The 24,183-nt window shown below is 45.6% G+C and overlaps 1 protein-coding gene and 1 long non-coding RNA gene across 2 annotated transcripts in view; one reads left to right on the top strand and one right to left on the bottom strand.

Annotated features, from left to right (window-relative positions):
* The window catches only part of LCT (lactase), a 52,897-nt gene that overhangs the window by 22,037 nt on the left and 6,677 nt on the right, over positions 1-24,183 (bottom strand). Inside the window, exons 2-7 of the mRNA XM_032353827.1 lie at positions 22,231-22,310; positions 19,132-19,215; positions 14,888-14,990; positions 12,638-12,716; positions 6,096-6,822; positions 2,081-2,726 (exon numbers count right to left, since the gene is read on the bottom strand). Coding sequence (XP_032209718.1) covers positions 2,081-2,726; positions 6,096-6,822; positions 12,638-12,716; positions 14,888-14,990; positions 19,132-19,215; positions 22,231-22,310 — 1,719 coding nt within the window. The remainder of the gene's footprint in view (positions 1-2,080; positions 2,727-6,095; positions 6,823-12,637; positions 12,717-14,887; positions 14,991-19,131; positions 19,216-22,230; positions 22,311-24,183) is intronic.
* LOC116596734 lies at positions 1,015-23,853 on the top strand. The gene is made up of 3 exons (XR_004288291.1): positions 1,015-1,299; positions 11,773-11,777; positions 23,843-23,853. It is a non-coding gene; the product is annotated as an uncharacterized LOC116596734 (long non-coding RNA).

Below are 24,183 nucleotides of genomic sequence, written 5' to 3'. Positions count from 1 at the left end.
GATTCCAGGATTGTGAAGATTACAGAATTGTAATCTTGATGCTAAGGGTACAAGCAGAGTATAAGAGAGAGTGGCCTCAGGAAATCTAGACAAGGCCTTGAAATCTTCTCAACATAGCCCCCTTAACATAGGCAGGTGACTTGCCACTTATCGCCATAATCAGTTGATTAGCACTGACATATGAGATGAAAACTATTTGCCATTCCTTTTTACTTAGAATAAAAAGGCATATGGGGAAAAGTCTCTTCAAAAAATAGCATAGGGAAAGTTAGCTACATGTAAAAAAATGAAACTGGACCAGTTTTCTACACCATACACAAAAATAAACTCAAATGTATTAAAAATATAAATATGAGACCTGAAACCATAACAATCATAGAAAAGAGAGAGCATAAGCAGTAATTTCTCTAATATTGGCCATATTGACATCTTTCTAGATCTGTCCTGAGGCAAACAAAACAAAACCAGAAATAAAGTATTGGGCCTACATCAAAATAAAAAGCTTCTGCACAGCCAAGGAAACCATCAACAAAACTAAAAGACAACCTCTGGAATAGAAAAAGATATTTGAAAACTACATATCCAAAAAAGGGTTAGTATTCAAAATAAGAAACTGATACAACTCAATACCCAAAAAATAAATAATCCAATTTAAAAAATGGGCAGAACACAAGCAGACATTTCTCCAAAGAAGACATACAGATGGCCAACAGACCCATGAAAAGATGTTCAACAACACTCATCGTCAGGAAAATGTAAATCAAAACTACAATGAAATATCACTTCAGACCCATCAGAATGGCTAAAATAAAAAACACAAGAAACAGCAAGTGCTGGTGAGGATGTGGAGAAAAAGGAACTCTCATGCACTGTTGGTGGGAATGTAAATTACTACAGCCACTGGGGAAAACAGCATGGAGGTTCCTCAAAAAATTAAAAATAGAATTATCCTATGATCCAGTAATTCTACTACTGGGTATTTACCCAAAGAATATAAAAACAGTAATTCAAAAAGATGTATGTACCCTGTTCATTGCAGCATTAATTACAACAGCCAAATTTTGGAGGCAGACCAAGTCTCTATCAAAAAATGATGTATTTATATATACAATACAATATTACCCAACTATAAAAAAGAATGAAATCTTACCAATTGCAACAACATGCATGGATGGAGAGGGTATAATGCCAAATGAAACAGGTCAATCAGATAAATACAAATACCATATGATTTCATTCATATGTGGAATTTAAGAAACAAAACAAACAAAGAATACAAGAGACAAACCAAGACTCTTAGTCACATAGAACAAGCTGATGGTTACCAAAGAGGAGGGGGGTGTGGAGATGAGTGAAATAGGTGAAGAAAATTATGAGTACATTTATCATGATAAGCACTAAGTAATGTATAGAATTGTCATCACTATATTGTATACCTAAAACCGATGTAACACTGTATGTTAACTATACTGGAATTAAAATTTTTTAAAAATTTAAAATACATTTGAAGCTTTGTTAGGCAAGAATGATTCTGTAAGTATGAATTAACTGGGTCAAAGTTAATGGTGTGGAATGTAGATGTTATAGCTGGTTAAAGAAGATGGAGATTAATGTGGCCAGAACAATGAGGGAAGATTTAATGGGTTGGAGTTCCATCTTATAATGCCATTGTCATCCTATATTGTAACTTTCTGGGTTCCTCTGTAGACTCTGAGTGTCCTCTGGGAAAAAGTGATATTTGTTCAATGTTTTACCCCTACACTCTTATGCAATGTGTGGCACATAATAGGCACTGAATACATTTTTGTTAAATGAATGCATTAAAAGAAGATGATTCCTGATCAGTGGCTAAGACTCAGATGGGCAGAATGGAGAAGGAGGCATTATAGGAAATAAGAACACAGAAGCAAAAACTTGAGGCTTCTGGGGGAGAGTAATGTGAAGGATTCATGCTATTACTACTACTACTACTACTACTTTTTGGCTTCATTTTCTTGGAAGACTATCTTTGTCTCATTAAAAAAACTCTGAAGACTTGGAGAAGTACCACCCACTTTCCAATCACCAACATCAGTCTTACCCTTGAGCACCTCGTTGATATATTTATTGAAGTAGTCCACTCTCAAGGAATCCTCAAAGAGATCTTCGGTCTCCCCTATGGGCATGCCATTCCCAGCCAGGTAGATCGGAACTTTTCCTCTTGTATATTCCAAATATACAAACTGCAACAGTCTCCTTATACCCCAGGGTACTACATAAATCCAAGGGGATGAGGTCTGAGGCCACATAGGGTCCACATGTTGGGAGAAGCCCCCAATGGTATCATAGCTGGGGATGCAGGAATCTTCTTGGGTCTTGCTGATGAGGCGGGAGGTATAATGAGACAGACCCAGAAAATCAGCGGAGCCTTTCAGAAGCTGCTTCTCTTCTTCGGTGAACTCAGGGAGCTGGGCCACAGGACTGGGGCACCGTTGGTTCATCTGTTGGATCTGGGCCTTCAGGGCAGCAGGGTAGTCTCCATCCACAAAGATGGGGTGTGCAAACCAGCCCAGCATGAAATGCAAGAAGCGTTCAGAGGCTGTGAGGTCCTCAGGCCTCTCTGGAGACAGAGGTTCTGCCCAGTCTGAGTTCAACACAATGCCCACACGTCCCTGCTGCTGTAGACGATAGTGACTATTATAGTGGTGCCAAACTCTGGCATGAGCCTTGAGGACCAAGTGAGCCACCTTGTGAGGAAGAAAGAAGGGAATACAGTGCTTCATAACAACCAACAGCAAAGCCAACAATCAGAAGCCAATAACAAGTCTACAATATCAACAAGTTAACACCAATGTCAAGGTTACCAATGTTAATGACAACATTAACAGTGAAAATGTCCACATCAATAAAAATAGTAACATAAACAACATCAGCAAGTCATCAGCAAGTTAATGCCAATGTCAACAAGTCAACAATATCAATAAGAAGTTAAAACAGATGCTAATAATGTCAATAAATCAAGGACATGGACATTGTTGACACTGACAACACCATCAACACCAGTGCTGGCAAGATCAACAATGCAGACAACAGACACAGTAAGTCAATGTCAATGAGTCACCACCACCACAGACAGGTCAATAGCAGCAGCAGCAGCACCATATTTCATAGTAAACATTGTTAATGAATTCTCTCATGTATTTCTTACAACAACCTTATATGGCAAGTATAATTGTTATTACCACTGTACAATGAGGGAAACAAGATCCAGAGAGGGTAGAATGCAGGAAGTCTGACTCTAGGCCTGTATTGTCCCAAACAATGCTATTCTGCCTTTGCCCTCAATAATTCTTATTGACTAATTCATCAACAATGAATTTGGGAGGATCACTTTAGTCGCCATACAAGGAATGGGATAATTCTAACCTACCTGTCCTCCTTTCTATAGTGAAATCTAGGAAGAAAACCCATGCCCAGGAACCTCTTTGTAGACTTAACTCAAGGTCTTACAAAAGTCAACAGCTTCCCTTGGCAGAGCACCTTTGGAAAACAGGCAAAAGAGGTGTGCCTGGAGTATAATACACATAGATTTTAATCTTGACTTGTCACTAACTTGCTCAGGAAACTCAATTTTCTCATTCAGTTTCCTTTTCTGCAAGAAGCAGTAATTATGGATTCATTTAGAAGCACTAAAGAAGATTGTGGATACATGGGTGCCTGGGTGGTTTAGTCATTGGGCATCTGCCTTCAGCTCAGGTCATGATCCCAGGGTCCTTGGATCAAGCCCCACATTGGGTTCCCTGCTCAGCTGGGAGCCTGCTTCTCTCTCTCCCACTCAACCTGCTTGTGTTCCCTCTCTCTGTCAAATAAATAAATAAAATCTTTTTAAAAAGTGTATACAAGCACCAAGCAGAAACCTGGAGTGCAGGCAGGAGCTTGTGGCTGCATAGCTTCCTTTCCTTTTTCATTTTTACCCTCTGAAGATGATGACACTTATTATTGAAGAATTTCATATCAAAATAGGCCCTAGAAATGAAATTCCTCACTGCTTCTCATGTTCCAAATGTTAGTCTTTAACTGGGTCCTAAACTCCATGGCAAACTGCGCTCCTTTCTAAAAGGTAGGACTGCTTGCCTCCTAAATGAGTCTGTGTAAGGCAGAGGGCTTGGTAGGCTATCAGGCCACTAGCAGAACCAGCCATTGTGGCTGCAGAACACGGAAAAGTGTTAATGACAAGTCAGGTGAAAGATGGGCACTGGGTAATAGTGATGTGTCAGTGTAGAGTCATCAATTGTAAAAAATGTACCATGCTGGTAATGGGGGGTGTTGATAATGGGGGAAGCTGTGGCGGGGGGCAGACAGTATATGGGAAATCAATGTAACTTCTGTTCAATTTTGCTATGAACTTAAAACTACTATAAAAAATAAAGTCAACTTAAAAAATGCACTAAATCAAGTGCACTGTGGGTACACTGTGAATGCAAGGGAGCCAGGAGTGGAAGGAAACATGGGAAGAATCAGGAGAGAAACTTTTTCTATGAAATTTTCCCTTAAAGGCATTATACTGTTTTAATTAATACAAATGAGCAAGATGTGAAGGACCAAAGTGAGGTAAGCTTTCCAGGAGCCACACTTGTAGGGATAAGAAGCCTAAGGAGAAGAGGTTAGTTTGAGTTTTACAATGAAGAGATGAATAGAAAAGTTCCAACCTTCCATTTTCAGAAGTGTTCTCTTTCAGTGTGTATGGTCACTTGCTGAATGAGAACAGAGTAGAAGCCTTGACTTCAGTGCTATGATTTTTTTGGCATTTCATCAAGTCACCGATTCTAATTTTTCTCTCTCATTGTGGACATTTGAGACTGTTCTCTAATTTTCTTTTTTAAGATTTTATTCATTTTTTTGACAGAGAGTAATCACAAGTAGGCAGAGAGGCAGGCAGAGAGAGAGAGGAGGAAGCAGGCTCGCCACTGAGCAGAGAGCTCAATGTGGGGCTCGATCCCTGGACCTTGGGATCATGACCTGAGCTGAAGGCAGAGGCTTTAACCCACTGAGCAAGCCAGGTGCCCTGTTCTCTAATTTTCTTATGTGTATTTGTATCATCTCCAAAAAGCTTTATATCTCAAGGACATGAGCCATAGCATCCTCTTTAACAACCAGTATGGGGCAAAGACTCCTATTTCAGGAAGAGAACTCCAAGTGTGGTGGGAGAAAGCCAGACTAACCAGTTCATCCTGAAGAAGGCTGCCAGGGAAGGCTGAGATTTTGAAGAAATATGGAAAGGACGGAAAGGGCCTATACTAAGCCATTTAAATTATTGTCTCCAGTATATACTTCCCCTTCTTATGGGAATGCTACACTGACTAGCCTCTGGAAAGCTGAACCCTTTCTCCCTCCCTTCCTCTCAGCCAGTGTGTGAAGGGTAGAGGGGGCATCGGGACCCAGACCAGCCAGTGCATTCCAGTCCCCTAGCCTAGACCCAGTGACTGGCTCGGGGGTGGGCATGCAACCCAGGCAGCAGCCACAAGACACAGGAAGGCATTTGCTGGGAATGCCAGAAGAGAGGCAAGCTTGCTTTCCTGCTGGTCTTGGAGGAGAGCGGGGCTGCGGCCATCTGGTTAGCAGGCAGTTCAAGTAGAAAGCCAGTAGGGGGGGCAAGAGAAGAAGAAAAATTGAGTACTAGTGGCACCATTCTAGGTCTGATCAAACTCCCCTGGGACCAGCTAAAACCCAGCTTTTCAGTTTCCTATGGAGACAGATTCCCTCTTTGCTTAGGTTAGTCTGGGTTCGGTTTTCTGTCACTTTCCACTCTCCACATGGAGAATGTGCTGGCCCCAATTCTGGCCCCAAACGCCAGCCCTCTATGGACACCATTGGAAGCAGTTTCTGTTCTCCGACCCCCAATTCCCTCAGCCAGCTGCGCTGTGCCAAGGACATAATGACTGTTTTCCAAGTGCCAGCACAGCGTCTGGAAAAATAAGGCGATTAACAATTTCCAGTGCCTTCCCTCCCACTTCTGGCTTCTTTTAAAGGACAAAAAGGAAAGTCCTGCTGAAGGGAAGAGAAAATGACTTACTCCCAGAGAAATGTCTCCCCCAGTGAGGTGGGCCCAGACATACCTTGAAAGAGGCCACCCCTGGGTCTGAGAGGCCTGGCGCATGGCGGCCAGTGCCATAGCCAGCGTAGCTCATCACCCACGGCTCGTGGAAGGTCACCCACAGCTTCACGCGGTCGCCGAAGGTGGCGAAGCAGAAAGCCGCATAGTCCAGGAACGCGTCCACCACGCTGTCGTTCTGCCACCCGCCATGCTCCTGCAGCGCCCGGGGCAGGTCCCAGTGGAAGAGCGTGGCCATGGGCTCGATGCCCGCAGCCAACAAGCTGTCCACGAGCCTGCTGTAGTACGCGATGCCCTGGGGGCTGGGCTGGTGCCCGCGGCCGCTGGGGAAGATGCGGGACCAGGAGATGGAAAACTTGTACACCTGGGCTCGGAGGCCCCGGAGCAGGGCCACATCGATGTCCACTTTGTGGTAACTGTCACTGGCCACCTCCGGCGTCACTGCGCCCCGGGCGGCATTCAGGTGCCCCATCGGGTCCCAGACGCTCGGCCCCCTTCCGCCCTCGGCCCAGCCGCCTTCCACGTTGAAGGCTCCGGTGGAGACACCCCAGAGGAAGTCTTCAGGGAAAACATCCCGCAGGAAAGCGTCTCTCTCAGCCCTGGACTGGTTGGCAAAGGTTGCCCAGACTCTCCGGTAGGCCGAGCCTTGAGGCGAGGAGCCGGCTGCGCGCCCCACATCCCGTGGCGCGGAGGCCTGAAGGGACCGGCTGCCAGTCGGAGAGCAGGGCCCGCTGCAGGGTTGGGAAGACAAAGGGACACAGGGATGACTCTGCGGCTTACCTCCGCCTTGAGACAGATGGAGAGCGACAACGTGGGTCATCAGGGGAGGTTCCAGAAACACGGAGGGAAAAAACCATACGCACAAAGTTGTCGACAGGAAGTGACTGATGGGTGGGGAAATTACTGTTATTGCCTGTTCTTAGGTCAGTTATTATTGCTCCTGTAGGAGTCAAACCCTGTGCCAAGCCCACGTTCCCTGTATTAGCTTGTCCTTGAGTACTGTCTTTGGTTCTATGCCGTTTTTTCCCCTTATTATTATTTATAAAAAACACAGCTAATTGGGGTGCCTCTGTGGCTTCTTGGGCTAAGCGCTGGACTCTTTTTTCTGCTTAGGGCATGATCTCAGGGTCCTGATATCAAGCCCTGTGCTGGGCTCCTGCCTAAGATTTACTCCCTTGGGTGCCTGGGTGGCTCAGTCGTTAAGCCTCTGCCTTCTGCCCAGGTCCTGATCCCAGGGTCCTGGAATTGAGCCCTGCATCCGGCTCCCTGCTCCATGGGAAGCCTGCTTCTCCCTCTCCCACCCCACCTGCTTGTGCTCCCTCTCTTGCTGTGTCTCTCTCAGTCAAATAAGTAAATAAAATCTTGGAAAAAAAAAAAAAAAAGATTTACTGTCTCCCCCTGCCCCTCCCCGACCTCTCAATAACTTAATTAACTAAATAAAAACAACATAGCTAATAATGATGGCTTTAATTCATTATGCCTTAATTCTGTACTGGTCACTATGATAAGAATGTTGGTCTCTTATTTAATATTTACAGATTTATGAGATAAGTACTACAATTATGTATCCTTATCCTGCAGAAAAGGAAACTGAGACTTTAAGAAATGAGTAAGTTCTGGGCATCAGCAGCCAGCACCTAGTTACCAGCTGGTACAGAAGCAGTTCAATAATTGAGCTACTGGTATAGCTCTACTGATATGCAGTGGCTCAATATTAACTCTAGCTCTTCCACTGGGACCTGCCCTGGGGTACTGAAGGAGCATGGTGAGTGGCAGTCCTTTTTCCATGATGCCTGGACTGTAGATATAATAGTAGGAGCTCAAGCATCCATCCTGGGCCATAAGGTAGAAGCCTTACTAAGGATGACAAAATGAGATAGGAGCCTGGATTCCCAATAATTATACCTTCTCTAGATTATCCACCTCCAGCCTTTTTAATGTAAATGAACTCATATCTCATTTTCTTTTAAATGAGAACTCCTTGATCACACAGTTTGCAAGTCGTAGAGCAGTCTGTGCTTTTAGGGGCATCTGGATGTCTCAGCTGGTTAACTGTCTGCCTTTGGCTTGGGTCGTGGTCCCAGGGTCCTAGGATCAAGCCTCCTGTTGGATTCCTTAATCAACAGGGAGTCTGCTTCTCCCTCTCCCTCTGCTTGCCCTCTCCCTCAAATAAATAATTTTTTTTTAAGATTTTATTTATTTATTTGACAGAGAGAGATTACAAGTAGGCAAAGAGGCAGGCAGAGAGAGAGGGGGGAAGCAGGCTCCCTGCTGAGCAGAGAGCTCAATGCGGGGCTCAATCCCAGGACCCTGAGATCATGACCCAAGCCAAAGGCAGAAGCTCAACTCACTGAGAGCCCCTCAAATAAATAAAATCTTTATAAACAAGTGTGCTTTTAACCATACATCACTAAAATTGTGTGTAGATATTTATATATTTTAATATTTCATATAATAAAATTCAGATAAATATAGATTTGAAATAAGACAGAACGTAAAAATGCTATCCTTACATGAATAGTCTATTTTCTATTTTGTTTTATTTTTAGTCCATTTCTCTCCTTCTGTCTTTCCATCCTTCATTTTTTTAAATAAAACATTTTTTTCTAATATTTCAAAACAAACCCTGAATTGATTTCCCAATCTCCAAGTACTGTGGGATGGAAAGTACAGTTCAAAAGCATGTGGCAGTAATGGGCAGAAGACATGAACAGACATTTCTGCAAAGAAGACATCCAGATGGCCAACAGACACATGAAAAAGTGCTCCACATCACTCAACCTCACAGAAATTCAAATCAAAACCACAGTGAGATACCACTTGACACCAGTCAGAATGGCTAAAATTAACAAGTCAGGAAACGACAGATGTTGGCAAGGATGTGAAGAAAGGGGAACCCTCCTACACTGTTAATGAGAATGCAAGCTGGTATAGACACTCCGGAAAACAGCATGGAGGTTCCTCAAAAAAGTTGAAAATAGAGCTACCCTACGGCCCAACAATCGCACTACTGGGTATTTACCCTAAAGATGCAAATGTAGTGATCCGAAGGGGCACGTGCACCCAAATGTTTATAGCAGCAATGTCCACAATAGCCAATCTATGGAAAGAACCTAGATGTCCATCAACAGATGAATGGATAAAGAAGAGGTGGTGTATGTGTATATATGTATATTTGTGTGTGCGTGTGTGTGTGTTTGTGTGTGTGTGTGTGTGTGTGTGTGTGTGTAATGGAATACTATGCAGCCATCAAAAGAAATGAAATCTTGCCATTTGCGATAACGTGGATGGAACTAGAAGGTATTATGCTGAGCGAAATAAGTCAATCAGAGAAAGACAATTATCATATGATCTCCCTGATATGAGGAATTTGAGAGGCAGAGTGGGGAATTTGCGGGGTAGGAAAGGAAAAATGAAACAAGATGGGATTGGGAGGGAGACAAACCATAAGAGACTCTTAATCTCATGTAATAAACTGAAGGTTGCTGGTGTGGAGAAGGTGGTTGGGTTATGGACACAGGGGAGGGTATGTGCTATGGTGAGTGCTGTGAAATGTGTAAGCCTGATGATTCACAGACTTGTACCCCTGGGGCAAATAACACATTATACGTTAATAAAAATAATTAATTAATCATAAATAAATAAATAATTTTTAAAAGTTTGTGGCAGTTATACCACCAGAGGGCAACCCTGAGGAAAGGTCTGTGGAGGTGGGTGTGTTCGGTCCAGGGAAGAAAATATATGGGGTGGGGGTGAGGGAGGCCCAACGACGTGCAGTCCAAGAGCATCTCCTGTCCGAGGGCCATCTTGTGGAGAGGGGACGACATTAGTACTAGAGCACAGAACTGGTAGAAGCGACAGGGACACTGCAGAGGGACCTCCATCCCATGGAGCAAAGCTGGGTCTTCCAAACCTAAACACCTCCTGTTTTATGAAGCATTAGCTAATACATTTGCTAAAACAGCAGTAGGCGGGGGGGGGGGGAATGATCTATAGTTATGGATTATCCATAATATATGCAGGTCTCTGGAGCACAATCAGGACACAAGTGACACCCACTCAGTGAACAGCCTCAGCTGCTCTGACCCAGCCCTCCTGATCCTGGCTGTCCTCCTAGCTTGGAAGAAATTAGGTCTTGAAGAAATAAACAGCCCCTGGACAAAATACAGTGTGCTCTAAAGGCTTTTCTTTTCTTCTTTTTTTTTTTATTTAAAAATTATTTCAGGGACGCCTGGGTGGCTCAGTTGGTTGAGCAGCTGCCTTCGGCTCAGGTCATGCATGATTCCAGTGTCCTGGGATTGAGTCCCACATCGGGCTCCTTACTCAGCAGGGAGCCTGCTTCTCCCTCTGCCTCTGCCTGCCATTCTGTCTGCCTGTGCTCGCTCTCTCCCCCTCTCTCTCTCTGATAAATAAATAAAATCTTTAAAAATAAATAAATAAATAAATAAATAAATAAATATTATTTCAGTAATCGCTATACCCAAAGTGGGGCTAAAACTCACAACCCTGAGATCAAGAGTCACAGGTTCTTCTGACTGAGGTAGCCAGGTGCCCTTCATTTACTCTATAGTTTTTTTTTTTTAAGATTTTATTCTTATTTATTTATTTGACAGAGAGAGACACAGTGATAGAGGGAACACAATCAGGGGAGTGGGAGAGGGAGAAGCAGGTTTCCCACCAAGCTGGGAGCCCAGTGCGAGGCTTGATCCCAGGACCTGGGGGATCATGACCTGAGCTGATGACAGGCGCTCAATGACTGAGCCACCCAGGCGCCCCTCTAAAGGTTTAATGCGGGGAGTCTAGGGTTTGCCTAACTTGGGAAGAGATTTAGCACACGAAGCCTTGATCCCTATGCCTAGGCCTTTCAGGTAGCCCTCCTTCAGCTGTCCCTCCCCTGCCCCCAGCCACCTCGGATCATCCCAGATAATGCTCTTTCTCCCCCATCTGGGGAGCAGTGCTTCTCTCACAGTCTGGCATTAGAGTCATTTGTGGGCCTGTCTCCCCTCTGGGCTGTCCAGCCCCCAGTGGGCTGTCCACCGATGTCCACCTGAGTGAGGACCCCTGGATGTCAGGTTACTGTTAGCCAGCATTGGACTTTTGCTTCAGGCCAAGGTTTAGAGGGAGAGCCTTGGAACAGGTGTTACATGACATCTTGTGGTTTTGCAGGCACTGAGCTTTCAGGGTAGCCCTCCTTTTTATGGCCTCTTGAGTACTACTTTCTGAAAAGATGTGGCCAGCATGCCTCCACTGACTCCAAGCGTCGTCAGGGAGCGGTTCTGGCCTGTCTCCTCTTTCCACCGTTCATACTCCCAGGACAAAGTCTTACATGCAGCAGCTGCTTTGGGCTTGTTGGTGTGACCTGCTGGCTTAAAGTAAGTGGAGAGGACTGAACAACAGAATATACAAGTGTTGGGAGAGGAAAAGGACAAAGAGGTGGTAGCAGCTAAAGTGTATGACCTTGGACTGAGCTGTCCTAGTGAAGTCTAAGGTGAAGGACAAGGAGAGCTCTACCTGAAAGTCTGGGAAGCCAAATGCTTTTTTCCAGTCTTTGTCCTTTGTCAACAAATGCTGCGTGAACTCATGCGTGTAACATACCAATAGAAGGCTGAGGGATCTAGGGAACGACCTGTGGTGCTGCTCACCACACCATCTTTTTCTTGTTCACTTGAGAAGCATATCAGACTATGTGTGTGAGGGTGTCATTATGGGGGTAACCTCATATCCACTCTAATTTTTTTAATATGCCATTTACAAATTTTGGTACTTCAATCATTCAGTAAGAAATTATCTGCAACCACACCATAGATTAAAACCTTTCAGAGGCACCTGGGTGGCACAGTCTGTTAAATGTCTGACTCTTGGATTTGGCTCAAGTTGTGATCCCATGGGTCGTGGGATCAAGCCCCGCTCAGGTTTTGTGCTCAGTGTGGAGTCTGCTTGAATTTCTCTCTCTCCTTCTCCATCTGCTCCCCCCACCATTCACTCCCTCTCTCTAAAACACATAAGTAAATCTTCAAAAAAATAAAATAAAACCTCTCAGAAAATCCCTGAATTAGGCTTCTGCCTCACTGCAACAGCTGAATCTCCAACCTACACTACTGTCTCCTTGTGGGAAAGAGGTTTCACAATTCACAGGAGGAAACGGGTGCAGAGAACTCCCCTCACTTGTTCAGGTCATGTAACTTCAATGGGACAGTCAGATCTATCTCTAACCCAGCCTTCCACAAACACACACTACCTCCAGCAAGCTCTTCAACTAGAAGGCAAGGGTTCAAAATCCCAGCTCTGCTTGCTGTGTGGACTTGGGCAACCCGCTAGGCTCACAAGGGCAGAATGACAAGGGAGGATGCAAAAACACGTGAGCCCAGAGTCAGATGCAGTGGGAGACTGGCTTTCTTGCTGCTGTCCCCTTGGAGCCTTCATTTCTCATCCGGATAAAAATCACTGGCCAAGAGGCAGATGACAACAGTCCCCCGTGAGTACACACGTGAAAGAGCATTCTGCAAGTATCACGTATTGATAGTTCAATAGGAAATCTACCATTACCTTTTCTTGGAACTTGGTGAACAGCTTAGCAGAGTATTAACATCAGACCCGATGGTGAGAAGCTGGTGTTCACTTATGGCTGTAAAACAAGAAGTTTAAATAAGGCTCCTGGAGGCCCAACCAACAGTGTTTATGGCTGCAATCAATTATTTTCTTATTTATTCCACACCCAAGCTCCAAGCAATCATTCTAAGCTCCCTGGAAAATCCATGTGCTAAAGAGGTAAGGAGGTCAGAACTGACTTCCATGTAGCTAGAACAGTGGTTCTCAAACTTCCCTGTGCATCTGAATCGCCTGCAGACCTTGTTAAACACAGATTGCTGGGCCCACCCCAGAGTTTCTGAGCCAGTGCATTTGATGTGGGGCTCAAGGATTTGAATATCTAGCAAGTTCTCAGGGGATGCTGACCCTGCTGGTCTGAAGACCACACATGGAGACAACTGATTTAGACGAACTCAAACATCAGAACGAGATGGAATTTTTAAAATTGTTGTGAACTATGCATAAACAATAAATTGACCATTTTAGCCATTTAGAAAGGGATGGAACTTAAGAACAGAAATCATTATGCCATCAAATGTGAGTTAGGGTGAGGGTTATTAAATTGTATCTATGGGTGAGTGTCATGAGGTCTATGAAGCTGGCTCAGCACTGGCTACAAGTAGTAGAAAGGGCACTACTGACTTCTACTCTACTCTACCTTATAGGGTGACTGGAATGAATACCAGGACACCCAGGAACCTGCCCCTCTCTAGTAGACCTCAGCCCCTGATGCCTTAACACAATCCACCTTTCCCTTGATGTGATTGGACCCTGCGTGATCTCTTGATCCATGGTCCACCAATCAGATTCACTCTCATGAATTTGAACTAAGAGACACGGAGAAGATGGTCCATGAGCTGCGGGTCTTAGATCTGAAGACTTCAGTAAGGTGCTCACCAGGGTCATGTGCAAGCTGAGGTAATGGGGAAAAGAGCAAGGATAAGTGGAGGGGGGCAAAGGTGAGAGATCTTGGAGGGAGCAGTAATGAAAAGGGACACTCAGGCACAGAGCAGTTCCCATACTTATACCTGAACCTGGAAGCCTAATGGTCTTTATTTCCAAAAGACCAAAGCATCTTTGTCATCTTTGTACAGAACCTCTCTTCTTTCTCAAGTCAATGGGAGCTAAGGGACCAAGAATACAAAGGCAAGGGACACTACGCCCAACTGGGGAGATCTCTCAGACCAGCCCTCTTCTGGTCCCTCCTCTTATTGGAACCTCAGACTTTTAAAACTGCTACTCCCCAAGCCAGTGCACCAAATATCACTCAAAACCTCACCAGCAAAAGCAGAACCCTCTTACACTGTTGGTGGGAATGCAAACTGGCATAGTCACTCTGGAAAACAGTATGGAGTTTCCTCAAAAACTTAAAAATAGAGCTACCCTACAATCTAGAATTGGCACTAGTAGGTATTTACACGAAGGATACAAAAGCAGTGATTTGAAGGGACACATGTACCCCAGTGTTTATAGCAGCATTATGCACAACAGCCAAATTATGGAAAGAGCCCAAATATCCATCAACTGGTGAATGCATAAAGAAGATGTGGTGTATATACAATAGAGTATTATTAAGCCATCAAAAAGAATGAAATCTTGGGATGCCTGGGTGGCTCAGTTGGTTAAGCCACTGCCTTCGGCTCAGGTCATGATCCCAGCGTCCTGGGATCGAGTCCCACATCGGGCTCCTTGCTCGGCGGGAGCCTGCTTCTCCATCTGCCTCTGCCTACCACTCTGTCTGCCTGTGCTCACTCTGACGAATAAATAAATAAAATCTTAAAAAAAAATGAAATCTTGTCATTGGCAACAACATGGCTAGAACTAGAGTATATTATGCTAAACAAAATAGGTCAGAGAAAGACAAATACCATAGGATTTCACTCAGGCAGAATTTAAGAAACAAAACTGATGAACATAGAAGAAGGGAAGGAAAAATAAAATAAAAACAGAGAGAGAGGCAAACCATGAGACTCTTACCTACAGAGAACAAACTGAGGGTTGATGGAGGGAGGTGGGTGGAGGATGGACTAAATGGGTGATAGGCATTAGGGAGGGCAGTAGTTGTGATGAGCTCTGGATGTTCTAGGTAAGTGATGAATCACTCGATTCTACTCCTGAAATCAATACTGCACTGTATGTTAATTATCTTGAATTGAAATAAAAACTTAGAAGGACAAAGACAAACCTCTCCAGCAATGGTCCACTCACCCTTGAGAAGGCTAAAGAGCGGCCCGGTTGAGTTCTTCCTGGTGGAAGGACAGTCTTGGAATCTCAGATTGAAGATAAAAATTTTCACTTTTGGCTCAATAGTCTGAAAAAGATCAAAGCCAGAAAGTGAACGGGAGCTGTCTAGAGTAAGTCTTTTGATAACAGGGATAGAGCTTCAAGATGAGAAGCTATAAATACCCTGGTTTGAGAAATGTTCTCCAGCCAGGTCATTTAGGGATGGGAGCAGACCCTAGACCCTGAGCGGGAACAGTCGACACTTTTCAGGAACATCAGCCACTCTCCCCAATGACCCCTGGCCAAGAGACAGGTTCAACATGCTTACAAGTCTCCTCCTAGAACCCGGCCCTGTGTTGGGACCAGGAACAAGGCCATCCACTCACATTAGGGGCCTTTGTTATGACAAGAAGCTTAATCAGGTGCCACCATAACAGTATTTATGAATGACTGGGGTTTGTGTCAGAGGAATCTGGCTTGAGGGGTGCCTGGGTGGCTCAGTCAGTTAAGTGTCCCACTCTTGATCTCAGCTCAGGTCTTGATCTTAGAGTCATGAGTTAAAAACAACAGCAACAACAAAGAAACGCCTAATCTGGCTTGATAAGGGGAAGGTAGGTGATAGATGGAACACGATTAGCCAAAAGTCAATAGATTTTGAAGGTGGGGATGGATTCATGACACTCTCCTGTCTATGTTTAGATATATTTGACATTTCCCATGATAAAAAGCTAAAAGAAGAGGTCTTCATTCAAAAGGAGCAGATGTGACTTTTCTCTCATCTTCTTCTCCACAGTGAAGGAAACATTTGAAGGTTGGTGTAAGGGCCTACTTAGCCAAAGGGAGCCATTTTGTTGTTTATGCAGTAAACTTAGATTGACCCTGCCCCTCCCAGAGGAACTTACTTAAAAGCAAATCCGGGAAACCAGTCCCAGGTAGCAAAGCCCAGATACAAGGGCAGGTCAGGCCAGGTGGAGACATCCAATCAGTGGGGCACACATATTGTCTCCCTAGCTATGAAGGAGAGTGGGCCCCACCTTTTGGGTGCCAATTCTGACCAAGGTTAGTTGGTCAGATAGGCTAGTTCAAATATCTACTAGGGTAAATTGAAATTCAATTGGCTACCCATGTGTGACCTAGCATGACTATGCAGTTTTCTCTGTGTGTTGCAATCTCATTGGCCACCTGTGTGTGGCCAGGCTCAACCACATGGCCTTTGCTCTATAAAAGTTAGTCTATGAGGCTGGGAATCATCGCCTCTTTGTAAGATACGGCCCCAACCAGTCAGTTTGATTCTTGATGCTTGGTGCAAAATAAAGCTTTGCTTGACCTTCACTTTGTATCACTCTCGCTCCTTTGATCACAGACCCGTTATTGGGGGACCTATCTGTCGGCATACAGCTTGACTTCACCTTAAATAACCTTTTTTGGGGAGGCTGGCTTTGGTCATTTTCCCCACACCAAGTTTTCCCTCCTCGGAGGAGTTAAAGGTCACTGAGAGATACCAACACAACCACTTCCAAAGAAGGTGGGCATGTTATTTTCTGAGTCACCTGCAAGTGTCCCTTCTTCATAGATAAGGGGTCTTCAGATTGGCAAAGCTAAGTGGCCCAGGACCACAATTAGTGGAGCTGCAGCTCACACAGCCCTTGTCCTTTCCCTGTGCTGGGAAACAGAGGATTTTCTCTATCCTTAAAGGTCAATACACAGTAGGGGCGGCTTGTGCTATCACAGGATGGGAGAGCTGGAGGAGTCTTCTGATGACCAGAGAATTCCCTGGGAGAGCAGAGCCTCTCCTACTAATAGGATGTGAGAGGCTGCTCACGCACCTCCCGCAGATTTCAGAATTCAGACGTGCTGTGGCTCTTTATCGAGATGCTGGCCCTGAGGATGGCCTCTAGCCCAGAGCACCTGTGTGCTGGTGGGAGGAGCAGCGGCTGCTGGACCCTGAGGCTCAGAAAGGGATGTGCACGTGCTCTGGGGAGAGTGGAGGGAAACGGGAAGGGAGAGGGCACCTGCTCCCCGCTGCTCTGCATTCAACCCAGAAGGAGGCAGGGGACCTGAACTAAGGAGGGATGGTAGGCACGCGAGGCACGCGGGGAAGAAAGCTGTGGGTGGTGTGATTTGGGTTCCTGGGTGAGAATTCAGCTGTTCTTCCTGTCCTGGGGGGCTAAGTGTGTGGGAACACTACAGGCTTGTAACCAACGACCATGGAGAGGGCCGGTTTCCTCTCTAGCTCAGTTCTGTCCTCATAGTTGGAAATCCGAGTAGCCATCCGGAATCTCTGGGCTGCATCTGAGCTGTCAAGGGCAACACGTGAAATTTAATTCCTACCTAAGGAAATAAAAGGAACAAAGAATCGCCGCAGGGCAAAACCAAGGGCAGCCTGAGTTTGTCCAAGGCAGGTTTTACTGTTGGGCTGGCCAGCTGTTGACTCAGCGTTATGGCTCTCGCCAGGCACTGGTGAGGGCAGGTCTTCTTGAAAATGTTTTGATATAAAGAGGGAAACCCTGTAAACCACATTCTCAAGCAGAAATGAAGCCCAAGCAATGCTGATGGGCTCTCTAAAGCATGCTACGTCTGCATAAGCCAGACAGTTTTAAAAAGTCAGCGTGGTCTGAATCCATTCACTGAGCAACAAGCTCTGGCCAGATTCCTTAAGGAAGACAAAGGACAGGTTTAGTTATCACAGGCATCGGAATGCTTCGAAGATGCTACATAAGCGGCCCTGAAGGACCAGAAATCTGGCACACAAGCCCACCAGGGCACAGTCAGGTCAAGGCAGTTCGGGTTCAGGAGGGAAGACAGTTACAAAAATAACTAAAATTACACGTGATTTTCACTATAATGTTCCCAACAACTTGGAATTATTTTTGTTTTGGAGAGGCAGTGTGGTGTCAGGAGAATGCCTGCTTCCAGTCCCAGCTCTGCTCCCCACCTCGTGTCTGACCTTGGTTAGGTTTCTTACGGTCTGGGGCTGGTTCTGGCGGGGGCGAGGGGGTGTGTGTGTGGATATTGTGAGCATCAAGTATCCCACCCAGAGCTGGGCATACAGCAGGCACAAAAACCACAGCGGCTATTACTCAAATGTCTTGCAAATGCATCTGCTGTCTTGGATTATGAGATCATATTCCTTGTAGATAATCAAAGCAAAGATGCCTGCAAAGGGTGGCAGGAAAATCCAGAGACAAGAGGTAGGAAGGATGCTAATTCATCCATTTCCAGCTTCCAGCCTCAGGTCAAATGGAGGTCCCACCTAGCTGCTGCACTGAGGGTTTGACACTGATGAGCTTGGCCTCGCAACAGATAATTCCTCTAACCACCCACCTGGCTTGGCGGTGGGGATGTTGGGTTTCAAAACTAGGAGACACGGGGCGGAAAGCAGAGGGGAGCGGCTCTGTGCCCACCCCAGCAGGAGCAAGAGGAAGGTATGGGTGAATGCTGGTGGCCAGACATCCCCAGAGAGGCCTCTGAGAAGGTAGCTCTTCAAGGCTAAGTATGGAAATACTGCTAGGACTCGGAAGGTAAAATCCCTTCTACCCTATGAGGAGGTGTGGGGGGACAGTCAGGACTCCTGGGAATTTGGAACTTGTCTTCCACAAGAAGTTGCTCAGCAGGGACCAAACATAGGGGAGAAAGCTAACACTTAGGTAGGTGGCAATCAACACACTTTCTCTAACTAGTCACAATCATTATACTCAAGGAAAACAATCCTGGGAACAGGAAGAAAGGGCCCGAGGTTACAAGAAGGTTCTTATGGCTGGCATCTGGTTTAGCAGACCTGGGTGTGAAAGGTCTTTTCTTTTTTCTTTTCAGTTGTGAAATACATATACAATTTACCATTGTAACTGTTTTCACATGTATAGTTCAATGGCATTGAGTCCACTCACGCTGTTGGGTAAACATGGCCACCATCCATGAAATGCCTTTTTAAATCTTAGAAAGAATACTGGAATTTTAATTCTTAGATTTCAACACAAGAGATCATGTAAATATTTACCTTAACAAGATAAGTCCCCTTATCCTTTACAGAGAAGATTGCCGACCTTCTCCCCCCCCACCCCATGTTCTCCAGCAATGCGGCAAGGGAGATCTATCTCCCCGGTGCAGCTCCGCCTCTCTGCCAGCTGAGGGGGCAAGCTCAGTTTGCCCATCAGCTGGGCATTAAATGTCTAATATGCTGCTGGGAACCGTCTCCATTCATCATCAATGTGAGAAATGGCTCAAATTACCTGCAGTTTACTCAGCTTCTGTGGCAAACTCGCCTCACTTTGGCATTCATAAGACAAATCAAGGGAGAGGAAATCGACAGCACCCTAGAAATAAGTAAATAGGGTCATTAGAACGTAAGCAATTTCAAGGCAAACTGCTGTTCAGAAATATCCCTTTTTCTTGCTCCTATTCCTTTTTTTTTTTAAGATTTTATTTATTTATTTGACGGAGAGAGATCACAAGTAGGCAGAGAGGCAGGCAGAGAGAGAGGAGGAAGCAGGCTCCCCGCCAAGCAGAGAGCCCTAACGTGGGGCTCCATCCCAGGACCCTGGGATCACGACCCGAGCCGAAGGCAGAGGCCTAACCCACTGAGCCACCCAGGCGCCCCTTCTTGCTCCTATTCCTAAATGGATATTCTCTGAAGGGAGATTTTCCAAGGGACAAGCAGGCAGAGGACAAGTGGGGACAGAATGAGAGTGTGCGTGTGGGATGTGCCTGCCTGTTTTGGGGAATATGTCACCAGGTGCTCAGCAAAGTGCTTGGAGCACAGTAAGTGCCCGATCAATGTATATGATTAAATGGGTGGATGAATGAAATGCGTTGTGCCAGAAATGGTGGCTTCCCATCAAACAGGTGAGCACTAAGGGAGTCAGGCCAGAGCGGCCCTGGTCAGCACCCTCCTCCCAGCCCTCCCATTTTGCTGAGATGGAGAGAGTGGAGCCCTCAGACACCAACAGAACCCTCAGGGATCTCTCCAGACCCTACTGGGATTTGGGGTTTCATTTTAATTGTAGGCTATAGACACTGGCTATCGTCAGGCCACAGTCTCAAGTCCGCCCCAGTGGACCCTCGCTGGGCCCAGAGTCTTATCAGAGAATATAGCTCTCACAGTTCTGGCCATACCCTCCAGAACGGCCTCTGGCCTCCATATGTTCTAAGAACTTCAGATTCGCAGAGTCTAAGCCCATCGAGATACCACTGGGCTTCCCTCTCTGCCCTTCTCCTAAGTCATTCTATCCTTATCAGGACTAGATATCACCCTGCAGAGATGATATGTTCCCTCGGGACAAAGACCCTGATAATGACAATGGCTTCGGATGACAACCAAGTGCCCTGTGGACCTTCGGTAACTGACTCACCAGGGTTTCCCTGTGGCTTTCCTAATCAAGTCATCATCAGTTTTCACCAAACAGCCCACACCTCCCTCCGCTTTGCTTAGTACCACTCCAACCCTTCTCTCCCCACCTCCAGCTCTGACTTTCCTCTGTCTATTGTGCGACACCCAGTCATTGAGTTCCTCCTCTGAAATCACTGTGCTTAGTGCAGTGGTTGAGGACTCACATTTAAAGAGGCGTTAAGAACCACAAAAGCTTACAAATTAATAGAGAGTGTTAGCAAGTACACCAAGGACATGAAAAAACAGAAAGAGTTAGAAACATGATAAGCAAAGTCCACCTCAGAGGTCGTCAAACTCACTCGGGAACTGGGGAAGCCTATGAAGACACAGGACCGTCCCTGCACGTTCAGCTGGGGCCCTTACGTGCTTTACTAGCTCTCCAGGTGATTCTGATACACAAGGCTTGGGAAGTGCTGGTCTAAACAAAAGGCTAAGTGTTCCAAGTGGAGAGAGAGCACATCAGGTGGAGCAAGGGAGTATGACTAAATGAGGCCTCCCGATGGAGAGCATATGCACATGTACATTATAAACGGGTAGAATTTTGCTGGAAGAGATTTGAGCAAGGCTGGGATAGGAAGGTCACATGAGCCCACATGCAAGAAGACAGGAAGAAAGCCTAGCATACACGGTGGGGAAAACAGGAAGGGAGACCTGAGAGAGAAAGAGCAAGACAGCCCGAGCGAGCCACACTCTGGAATTCCTGTAACCTGGGCAAAATGCACATAACATAAAATTTAGCAAGTTCAGGGGTATTAGTGCATTCACATTGTTGAGACACCGTCACCACCATCCATGAAGCACTTTGTTAAAATCTCAGAGTGAACCCTGAGTGTAGCTTCCCAGGAGAAAACTGATAAAAACCGATTAAAAAACTGTGCACTCAGAAATTCCAGAAGCCCTGGGTGTCACCGATTGGAGCAAAGAGACCAGTTCAAAGAGACCAGTTCATAGGCTATTGCTCAACAAGCACTTTTCTGATCAGCACTTTGGTCTTCTGAGTTCATAACTGATAGCGATTATTACCCCGTGTAAATTAATTTAGACAGCATTCTGGCCATCCAGTCAGGCTCGGAGTTGGTTATTCAAATCTTATCACATCTGGATTTTAAGTTCCTGAGCTGGTAAATCTGAGGACCGGACCCTGACCCACGGAGCCTGCATCATCACACAGACACTGGTGTCTGTCATAGGGCCCCGTGATATCTACATGACAGCCTGCCAAATGCCACAGAACTACAGAAATCAGCTATTTTTTCTGGTGACTTTCTGTACTGCCCAGCTGCCAAGCTTACAGAAGCCAAGGCTGTTTAATTCTCAGATTTAAAAAAAAAAAACTTTTTTAAAAACTGTAGTTCAAAAGGTATGTTTAGAGGAGGCAGGAACCAACATGGGATTCCAGGGAGCACATTATTTAAAAAACAAAACAAAACCCTTTACTCTTCCTTGTATCTTCCTAGCAATCTGTTTGCTACAAACTGGCCTCTCCTCTAAGAAGCTATTTTGGACTCTTAATTTAAAAAAAAAAAAAAAAAAAATCATAGCAGGGCGCCTGGGTGGCTCAGTGGGTTAAGCCTCTGCCTTAGGCTCAGGTCATGATCCCCATGGAGCCCCGCATTGGCCTCTCTGCTCAACGGGAAGCCTGCTTCCCTTTCTCTCTCTGCCTGCCTCTCTGCCTACTTGGGAATCTCTGTGAAATAAATAAATAAAATCTTAAAAAAAAAAGAAAGGAAACGGAGGTGTTGGACTTTTTTGCATAGGCAAGAGCTGGGACTGCAACAAATGAGATTTTGTTTGTAAACATGAATCTAGAGAATGTACCACACTCAGAAGAGGAACTTTTAAAAATGTCAAGCCAACAGACGAGAGCTTCTCTTGCGCTCTCAAATTAAAATCCCAACTTTCCTCAGAGGTTACAAATGCTCTTTTGAGGGGCTGTCATCACCTTGGCAAGCGAAGATGTGGATGGTTCCAGCAGGAGCTCTGAGAGGGCGTCAGCTTGCAGGACCACAGAGAGCTTTCCACCTAAAAGCAACCAGAGGAATCCGCTGCAGGTAAGTGAGGAGGGACCCTGGGACCATGGAAGTTGCGACCATGGAAGCTGCATGGGGACTCCTTTCCTGTTCTTTAAAAAGAACCTGGCACCTGGGTGGCTCAGTCAGTGAAACGTCTGTCTTCTGCTCAGGTCATGATCCTGGGGTCTCAGGACTGGGCCCCGTGTGGGACTCCCTGCTCAGTGGGGAGCCTGCTTCTCTCTCTGCTGCTACTCCTGCTTGGGCTCTCTCTGTGTCAAGTAAAATAAGTAAAACCTTTAAAAAAGGATGAGGCGAGATTTCTGAAGAAAATCACTTACATGACTTACCCTTGCTGAAAGATTTTGGATAACAAGGTGGCTTTAAAAACAGCAAAGTCCCCTTAAAGAATGTCTCTTCTAAAACGGGACCCTGAAACGCAAGACACCTCTACGTCTTTTAGAAAAATAATATCAATGACCACGCCCTGCCCCTTCACAGTGTAGAAGGCTGTGAGGGGAGAACTGCTTCCTCACCTTCGTTGGAAGGCTGGGTGCTCCCTGCAAGCGGCTGTTCCCGGGTCCTCATTCCCTGTACACCTGCCATTCCGCCCCCACTGCGCATGCACGGAAGGGTTAACAAAAAAGCGGAGGAACCGTGAACACCTGAAGCGGGTACCTACGTGCTTTGATATTTGATGACCTACAGTGGTGCTGGTACACGAGTGCGTCTCAATCCTCCGCGTGCTTGTGGGCAGACTGAGCCCCACAGCGAGTGCGCTTTAAAGTGCCTCCCAGGTGCTCCCCTCACACTGTGTTTCCAGAAACACGCCACCGCGGACGCGGGCGTCTTCAGCCGTGCACCTTGCGCGCTAGCGCTCCGGCATGCGCCTGAGTCTTTCCCACTGCACTGTGTGCTCGCTGAGGGGCAAAATGTAAAACCTTTCCTCAGTCCCTCCAGATACCACCTTCAACGCTGGGTGCATAGCAGACGTGGGGGTTTGGAACCACGAAGCAAAAACGGAATGGTACTGGAGTTTGGGAGATAAACTGTTAGGCTGTCTTCCTGACTTCACTTTGATCCAGATTCTCTACAGGAGGAAGCTGTCCTGAGACAGTGAACCACCGCTAACAACTACGAGAGTGCTTGGCTTTGTTTTGTTTTAGTAATCTCTATGCCCAAGATCAAGAGTCGCTCGCTGTTCAAACTGAGCCACCCACGTGCCCCCAAATGGGCTTTACTTTGATAAACACGATAGAACTTTGAAATCTTCTGCGTAGGGAATATCACTCAGAGACACTCAGTCCTCGTTCTGATAAGATAGAATTATTATCTAGTTACTTAGTGATTGTGCCTGATGGGCCCCTTTCCTTTGCACAGATATCCGTGCTTTCATTCTTCATCACGTCAGCGCACATGGAACGTACAGTTTGTGCTGAACATTTTAAAATGTACAGCTTAGTGTCATCTCTAGACCAATAAATGAAACAAGAGTAGTACAGTTAATCATTTTTATTTGACTCTGCAAGCCGCTTTTAGAATTAGAGTGAACAAATGTACTTGACGTTCCAGAAATTCTTACATCATACAAAATAATCAAACTTCCCAACCACGGTTGCCAAGTTATTCCCAGTGCGAGCAGTTAGACCTTCTAAAATACTGCAAAATGCAGATTGCTCAAAACCAGATTCTCACTCTGAGCTTGCAGTTTATGTTTTGTATGGGACTGAGAAGGGGGTAATTACTCTGCTTTAGGATAATTTATCCCGCAATTTTTGTTGGATGTAATTAAAGATAGGTGTTCATGTATATAGAGCTCAAAATTGGTATTTGCTGTGGGTTGAGAATTGTTTAAACCTGTGTATAAAATCACTGCATAGCATCGT

Source organism: Mustela erminea, chromosome 8, assembly GCF_009829155.1.
Source record: "Mustela erminea isolate mMusErm1 chromosome 8, mMusErm1.Pri, whole genome shotgun sequence".
Classification (NCBI taxonomy): domain Eukaryota; kingdom Metazoa; phylum Chordata; class Mammalia; order Carnivora; family Mustelidae; genus Mustela; species Mustela erminea.
Note: the sequence above shows the minus strand (reverse complement) of the source record. Positions and strands in the feature narration are given on the sequence as shown.